Source organism: Pyrus communis, chromosome 4 (assembly GCF_041283825.1).
Source record: "Pyrus communis isolate YQ-2024b chromosome 4, ASM4128382v1, whole genome shotgun sequence".
NCBI classification, from domain to species: Eukaryota; Viridiplantae; Streptophyta; class Magnoliopsida; order Rosales; family Rosaceae; genus Pyrus; species Pyrus communis.
In genome coordinates this window covers 17,453,473-17,461,978 of record NC_142568.1, presented here as the reverse complement: position 1 = coordinate 17,461,978, position 8,506 = coordinate 17,453,473, and the positions used below count along the sequence as shown (strand labels likewise).

Sequence of the window (8,506 nt, the reverse complement as noted above, 5' to 3'; positions counted from 1 at the left end):
TGTTATAATATTTGTGCCGGCATTCTTTTTTCCTTCGACCAGATTGAATCACCAACAAAAATTTAAATGAAACCACTTGATAATGCAACCTATCCTCTTGTACATATTTTCGACATTGCTAATGAATATCGTGCTTCTTCCTGTCTCACTATCAATAGGCCTATAATTAAGATTCAGAGAAGCTCTGCACTTTGCATGCACCAAATTTTCTGAACCGGGCAAACATACAGAGAATAGGTCGTGGGTAGATGTATGTGGACATGGAGCAACAACAACAAAATTCACATGTACTATTGCTGCCCTTACCATCACAAGGGCACTTCACTCCCATGCTAAGTTTGGCACAGCTGCTCTGCCACGCTGGCATCCATGTCACCTTCCTCATCTCCGAGCAGAGCCAGAGTCTCTTCACCCAGCGCGAAGCCCTCTCTGCCCGCTTCCCAACCCTCCACTTCGAGTCTATCCCTGACGGCCTCCCACCGGACCACGGACGCAAATTTTCTGCCCTACACGAAGTGGGTGCGTCGCTTAGGTCCACAATTAAGCCGTTTCTGCGCGAACTGCTCATCTCCCTAACCAAAAAAGACGACGAGACGTCTAATGATGGCTCTACTCGCCGGCGGCTTCCTCCTTTGCGTTGTATGGTAATAGATGGGATATTTATGTGCTTTGCAATTGATGTGGCTGAGGAGGTGGGAATTCCCATATTTGCCCTTCGCACAACAAGCGCTTGCAGCTTCTGGTGTTATACATGCATCCCCGACCTCATTCAACAAGGCCAGCTTCCCTTCCAAGGTCATCACTGTCACTCTTCTTTCCGTTCTTTTCTTTCCTTATAGAACTTTAATTTCATAAAATTTTGATTTATATGTATCCTTTCAGAAAATTCTCATGGTGACTCTTTTCTTTAATTTCTTGTATTTTTCCTCAATGTTATGATTTACATGTCACTTTCTTAATTTATATGTAAGAGAAATCTGAACAGTGAGAAAAAAAAATTGAACTAAGCTAAATAGGATACACCTCTAACAGAAAATAAAATTGGGTAGTAAGTATACTAATTTAGGTACAGGCCAAGAATTATTATTTTTTCAAGGGTTATTTTTGTTTCGGTCCGTAATCAACTTAATTGTTATAATGAACCCTTATTTATTTAAATGGTTTGATCGAGGTCCCTAACATTATTTAAGGGATTTAACTCCTGCATTTATGTATTAAATATTCCACAAATTATGAAATTTAAACAAATTCAAATAATATTTTTACAATATAACAATTACTTAAAAATCAATAATAGAGTAATGTTGTTCTTCACATAGTTCTAGCAAAAAAATAATGTACCCACGTAATGATTAATATATTTTAAAAACAATTATTGATATACTTTAAAACATAAAATAAAGAGAAATGTTATTAACATTCCAAAAATCTTATTTTACACTTCTCCCAAGTGTATTTTTCTTTCTAAATATAGAAAGTTTGAAATGTAGAATAAGAATTTTAGAATGCCAATAACAATTCTCAAAATAAATACATATAATTAGCTGGTTTTCACTAGTTCAGATGTATTTTGTACTCTTGCTACTACAGTACCAGTTTTTGCTGAACACGATACATGCTTGTCATGTTAAAACAGATGAGGACATGGATCGGCCGATTAGGGGTATTCCAGGGATGGAAAGTCTTTTGAGACGACGGGATCTACCGAGTTTTTGCAAAATGCCAATCGGCCATCCAACTTTTAAATTTTTCGTGGAGGAGTTTGAGGCCATTACTCGAGTTTCTGCTCTCATACTCAACACCTTCGACGACCTCGAGTCCCCAATACTCTCCCACATCACCACTCGCTTTCCCAAAATTTACACCTTAGGCCCTTTCCATGCTCTTCTCAAATCTCGCATAGGAGACGATCTATCATCCTCCGCTTCCTCCTTGCGCCACCAAGACCGACGTTGCATGACTTGGCTCGACTCCCAACAATTGCGGTCCGTTATTTTCGTCAGCTTTGGGAGTTTGGTAAAGATAACACGCGTCCAGTTACTTGAGTTTTGGCACGGTCTAATCGACAGTGGCAGACCCTTTCTATGGGTAGTACGGTCGGATATGCTTTGGAGTGAGCAAGAAGCGCACGCGACTCCGGTAGAGTTAGAGGTTGGTACTAAAGAAAGGGGTTTTATAGCGGAGTGGGTCCCACAAGAAGAGGTACTAGCTCACAAAGCTATCGGAGGGTTTTTGACCCACAGCGGCTGGAACTCGACCATTGAGGGCATTTGGGCGGGAGTTCCAATGCTTTGTTGGCCTCAAATAGCAGACCAACCGGTGAATAGTAGATGGGTTGGTGAGGGTTGGAAGATCGGGCTCGATATGAAGGACACGTGTGATAGGTCTACGGTGGAGAAGATGGTAAGAGCATTGATGGAAGAAGGTGATCGAAGCGAGCAGATTTTCAAGTCGGTGAATACGTTTGCGAAGTTGGCTCGCCATGCTGTTCGTGAAGATGGCTCTTCGTATAAAAACCTGGAAAAACTTATTGACGACGTAAAAAAGTTGTGATGTGAAATCATGTGGTGTAAAAGTTCGGTTGCTGAAGTTTTTATGTCTAGGGAAAGCTCTTGATCTCTGTATTGAAACATGTGTGCTATTTATGATTGCTTCATGAATTAAAAAAAAAAAACTCAACTTGTGTCCATGTTTAAAACTTTGTTGTAGACCCAAGCGCAAGTAAGTTGGCCAAAATCGCGTCCTCTTTCTTTGATAGTTTGACACTTATATTTGACTCCATCTTCTTATGGTAAGGTTAGATTTTGCTCAATTAGAATAAATAAAGTCGTAATGATCTTAAAGTCATGTATATATGACTAAATATATATATATATATATGTATATGTATATGATTAGGGTAGTTTATAATGGAAGGGCTATCTTTATATTAGAATGTGTGTTAACAATTGTATTGCATGTTCCAATAACTTTGTTTATCAGTGAACAAGATTCAAGATTGATAGAGAATAAACACAAACAATGTGACATCAAAGAAATACTGGAAAAGAAAATTCTCATCTTTTTATAAAGAGGATTCTCTCTCTCGAAATTTCATCAAATATGCCTTAAGCACTATAGAGATATTTTCACATCGCCATCCTTCTCCAGGGTCCAACCATTCTATTTTTGGCCTATATAAATACAGCTATCCGCCTTTCTTAATTTCACAGCATTGAAAAGTTACATATACTTAGCTAGCCCTGTTTCTTTTTCCAATCACCAAAACTCATTACATACAAAGATATCATGTCACTCATTCCTAGTAACATCTTTGTTGGTCACTACGATCCTTTCTGCCACAATGTTTGGGACCCATTTGAGGAATTTCATTATGGAGGCCCAATGATCATCCCACACCATGCTTTCCCAAGTGAAGCAACCTCCTTCGTGACCTCAATGACCGACTGGAAGGAGACCTCAGATGGGCACTTAGCACTCAAGGTACATCTTCCGGGGTTCAAGAGGGAAGAAGTGAAGGTGGATGTGGAGGAAGGTAGGGTTCTTAGTATTAGGGGCGAGAAAAAGGTGGAGAGAGAAGAAAATCAAGACGGTTGGCACCGTTTTGAGAGGAGCAGTGGCAAGTTCATTAGGCGTTTGAGGTTGCCTGAGAATGCCAAGGCCGAGAAGATGAAGGTGTTCGTGGAAAATGGAATGCTCACTGTCACGGTTCCTAAAGAGAATGAGGTTATTAAGTACTCTCCTCATACCAGAGTGCACTAGAATTATGCTGTATGTATATTGTAACTTTAATTATTCCGGGGAGGTGGGGGTGGCCGGCTGCTTCCCCTTCACTTGTGTGTGTCTTACGTAAACAAATAAAGTGCATGACACCATTGTAGCTTTGGTTCCATGTAATGAAACAATAATTTAATTAGTCCTAGCCACAAAATTAATGTGTGAGAGTGCTCTTTTCTAACTTGATTTTAATTAGTTCCTCTCCCTGTGCACCTAATCCTCCTGTACGTGTTTGATCCAATGTTTAATGAATATCCTACTTTTTCTCACAACTTAAATTTTGAATGTGATCACTTAGCCAAAATTAATATATCGTTTGTTGATAATAGTTCATGTAGTTAGTTTTATCCAAATACTTGTGCAAACCTATATGCTGTCATCTGTTTGTAAGGTAGGAGAGACTTTTCAGTGTGACGGGAATACGGTCCGGTATATCAAGTGTAATAATATAATTAGTTAAAAAAAATCAAATTTCCAACTAATTGTATTATTATACTTAGTGTACCAAGCCATGTTCTCGGCACACAATTTCTCATAGAGTACAAGTAGCATCTATCTCTTATATATTTAAAAGGAATTGTATCGTTCATCGTTGTACAGATCAATGAAAACCATAAGTTTACAGGAATCATAGAGTTTATGAAATTATTAACAACTAAATATTAATTGGCTATTGACATGCTACTTATACGTGTCCTAATATCATTACTGCGTAACACCTACAACAATTCTCATCGACAATTTTGCAAGGATTAGCATCTCTTCTAATCAATTCTTTTGATTTTGTAAAAGGCCAACGAGATAACATTGAGAGAGAGAACCCAGTTTATGTAAAGAAGACGTGCATGTTGAAGAGCACTTTTGGTAACTCACTGCTTATATATATGTCTTTATCAATCCTGAATCTTGCAAGCTATAAATTAAGATTGCATGCTTAGAGTGCACAATAAAAAATTTCTAAATTAAACAAAATCTTAATAGTCTCCTAATATGAGAGTTTGGCACAGATCGAGGGCTAAAATTATTCTTAACAAAATCGTGATCAATAACGCAATGGGCACGTACGATTACATTGTGTCCAATCAATTCTCTCTTAATTAAGGAATCTCAACGTGGGCATGAAGGTCTTTCCAAAAAAATAATAATTATAAGTGTAACTGTTCTTCTATTGAAACCCCAAGGTAGTTGTATGCAAGTTTTTAATTTCAACAAAACTGTATGTAAGTTTTATTTTCGATATTCGGGTCAAAAACTCATTAATGCATTTTGAATTGCTTGGTTTATTAGATCTTGAATTTTAATGAATTTTTTTTTTTCCGTTTCAGCAATTTATGAAAAAATAAATTAAGGAAAAACCTATATGAATATACCGGCTACAAGAAAAGACCTCATGATGGCTGAGACTACTCGTAGTGCATGTGACTAAGGACTTGGTGCCAAATCATGAAATATGCAAACATGTTTATATTCTATAATTGCATACCTTTTAAAAAGGCTTTGAAAGCTTTTTGGTATGGCAGCTTTCGTGCCACGAAATTGCTTGGAAACAGTCATACTATACTATACTATACTAATAGCACAGCTGCACATGTATGAAAAATTATGGATCCTGTCGAAGTACACCTCGTCGCAATTTTGAATCATGTACACTCATAGACAAGGGCGGATCTATTAAGGGATCTAGATGATCCCAAGACCACCCGGAAGCTTAGATAATTGGCTATGAGGACTTCCAACGACCACCTAAGTTTTAACAGTGGTGGAGGTGAAAAGCAGCGGCTGCACAAATATTTTGGCTTTCTGCCAAACCAGAAGAAGAGAAGAAGATTATTTACTTTTTAAACGGCATCCTAGGTCATGACGTCATGTGGAGCATTAATTAAAATGGTGAGTATTGATGTATTGTTTGAGAACACCATCCTAGGTCACGTGGGAGTCTGAAAGCCTCATCATTTTTTATTAAAACAAAAAAAAAACACAAAACAAAAAGGGTTCGACTTTCAAACAATTCCACTCCACCTAAATTAACTCTCTAGTCCCTAATCCCCGTTCCCTAATATTCCCACCCCACCCAACCGAAGGCCACCATCTCTTCTCCGTTCTCTTCTTCAGCCTTCACATACCCATACATTTTAAGATTAACTTGATATTTATATTCATTCAATGCATTTAAGAAGTGAATTTTCTCAATTGTAAGGGATTAGTGATCTTGCTAAAAAAGGGTAAAAAAAGGATTGCATCAAATTGTTGTTTATATTAAGATTAAGAATAAAAAGTTGTCGTTGATCGTTTAATGTTTCAATGTTATTTTCATCTAATTTTTTGAGCTTTATATTAGGACCATCCGATGTTAAAATCATGGATCCACCACTGCTCATAGGAGAACTAGTTTTGTAAAAGTTAATTGAGTCTCAATGTAAAAGCAAATTTGGAGAATCAAATTTGCCATGCATGAACATTACTTGCTCACCAAAGTTCTTAGAAGCAGCCTGCAGCCAACCATCTCCTGCTCCAATGTTGAATCTGAATACAGGTTGTTTTGCTAATACATGTGTCGAGACCACAAGGCTTTGCTGTCTTTGTGTTCGATGTCTTTTTCGATCGGTTTTGCTTCATTATGACAAACTCAATGCTACTTATTTTGATGTTAATAACTTAACGAAAAGTTTAGTACATCCACTTTTTGGATCTCCTTTTCATTCTTGTCCGAATCATTCTTCAATGTAATATAATAATTTCAATTATCTATTTTTTTAAGTTACTCCTTAAAGATAACTCGATAAAAAATAAATCAAATTATAAATCTTTTAGTGATTTGTGAGTTATCCAATAAATAGACGAACAATGTTATTCATTTAACAATAAATAGACGAACAATGTTATTCATTTAAATATTGAAATTTTCACAACATTAATTCAATGGTAACTGATTTGGTCAATTTTTAGCAAACTTGATCATTAAAGGGTGAATTATAAAGTAGACAGTTTTGACAATCAAGCAACATAGAACAAGAAGATTCGGACAAGAAGATTAGTAGCATCCCCCTTGTTGAAAAATAAATATAATCTAGAGCGGCCTGTTGTTGTCCCTCAGCCATTGTAATCACCTCCAAATTAAGTCCCAACAACATTGTTTTCAACACCTGTCTTGTCTGTAATCTATATAACACCAAAACCTACCAGAAAAACTTGCAATGCCCAAATCGCAAGCAAGGAAAGGATGGAGCCTATGATGAACATGAACATGCAGATGAGCTTCCACTGGGGCAAGGAGGCTACAATCCTATTCAAAGGCTGGCCTAATGAAAGCACTGCCATGTACATATTGGCTTTACTTTTGGTGTTTGTGCTAGCCTTTACTGTGGAAACTTTGTCTGCCTGGCCTAATGTCAAACCTAGCATGAACCCAATCGTGGCGGGTCTCGCTCAGGCCTCCGTTTACGCTGTTCGAATTGGGATGGGGTACTTGGTCATGCTCGCTGTCATGTCATTCAACGCCAGAATCTTCATAGTAGCCGTGGCAGGCCACACCTTCGGGTACTTTATAGTCAAGGCAGTAACTCTTGCTCTTGCCAAACCAGCTGCTTCCCCACCCTAGTTGAAATTTGATTTTGTTTATACCTAGTTGATGATCAGATATAGTTTTACCTTTTGTCAATGAAACAATTTTACCTTTAATATTCAAGAAAATAGTTTTGTGTACTTCCAAGTCCTCCATTTATCCGAAAATAGAGCTTTGATTCATCATTTGTAAGGCTACTGAAGCAAACAATAAAGGAGGATCTGTCATGTATTGCAAGGATCTATAAATTTTCACATAAGTCTATACTGAACAACATCTTTGTTGAGAATTAAGCTTCTCACAAGGTTGAAAATAACCTGCAGATGGCGAATCCTGCAGATGAACATGAAGAAATTGAAAGATGAAGAAAGTTTCCTTATTTAGTAAGAGCTGTTAGATTCAAATGTACAACGGCTAGTTTAGTTTTTATTTCGGGAAAGGAGAATAGCTGTGCTTGTTCTTATCCCTTTGTTGTACTGTCTTGCTGGATCCATTCCCAAGTGGAAGGATCACAGCACCTGATGCTCTAGAGGGCTGAGATTGATCCCCGAAAAATCAGATATCTCCAAGCCCCTATATGCTAGGGTTTTGTTGAATGAAATTATCACTCTCTCATTCACTCTAGCCTCCCTGCATCTCCCTGCATTTCTGTTCTCCCTTCACCATTTTTCAAAAGCTAAAATCTTGTGAAATTTAATAAAAAATCGATCATGGCCTGGTACCATTTCAACAATCTTCTCCTCCAAACAATCAATCATGAAAATGTTTTCACAGAGAAAAAAAATTGAGAGGTACTATTTAAAGATCTAATCGTCATAGTTGTCTCTACTTGATCAAAATAGGTCAAGGTTTGACTCACATTGATGCGAGAATGATCTATATCGTGAACCGACCACTAGAACTGAGACAAGTGCATCTACAGTTCTTTGTTCATGAAACCTAGCTAGAAATTCATGCCCAGATCCTTGAATTTATCCATACCCTAATCCGTGATTCAAAACTAATTAACTATAAATCAGAACAATGTTATATTGTTTATTAAAAGTTTACAAAAACACAGCACTAGCACTGCTGCACTGCACTAGGTGGCAGAATAGTGTTATCGACAAGCTGTATTGTTAAGTTATTAGATTCCCCTGGTCCTGTATTGTTTGGTGCGTCGTTTCC

The 8,506-nt window shown here is 37.4% G+C and overlaps 2 protein-coding genes and 1 pseudogene across 2 annotated transcripts; all 3 read left to right on the top strand.

Annotated features, from left to right (window-relative positions):
• Positions 1-248: 248 nt before the first annotated feature.
• Positions 249-2,553, top strand: LOC137722320 (7-deoxyloganetic acid glucosyltransferase-like). Its single transcript, XM_068461288.2, has 2 exons — positions 249-795; positions 1,637-2,553. Exons 1-2 carry the CDS (start codon positions 249-251, stop codon positions 2,551-2,553), a joined length of 1,464 nt encoding a protein of 487 aa, XP_068317389.2.
• A 649-nt stretch (positions 2,554-3,202) lies between these two features.
• Positions 3,203-3,916, top strand: LOC137721667 (18.1 kDa class I heat shock protein-like). Its single transcript, XM_068460688.2, has one exon. It carries the CDS (start codon positions 3,289-3,291, stop codon positions 3,760-3,762), a length of 474 nt encoding a protein of 157 aa, XP_068316789.2. The 5' UTR covers positions 3,203-3,288; the 3' UTR covers positions 3,763-3,916.
• Positions 3,917-6,997: 3,081 nt separating this feature from the next.
• LOC137722059 (copper transporter 2 pseudogene) lies at positions 6,998-7,375 on the top strand (annotated as a pseudogene).
• Positions 7,376-8,506: the final 1,131 nt, after the last annotated feature.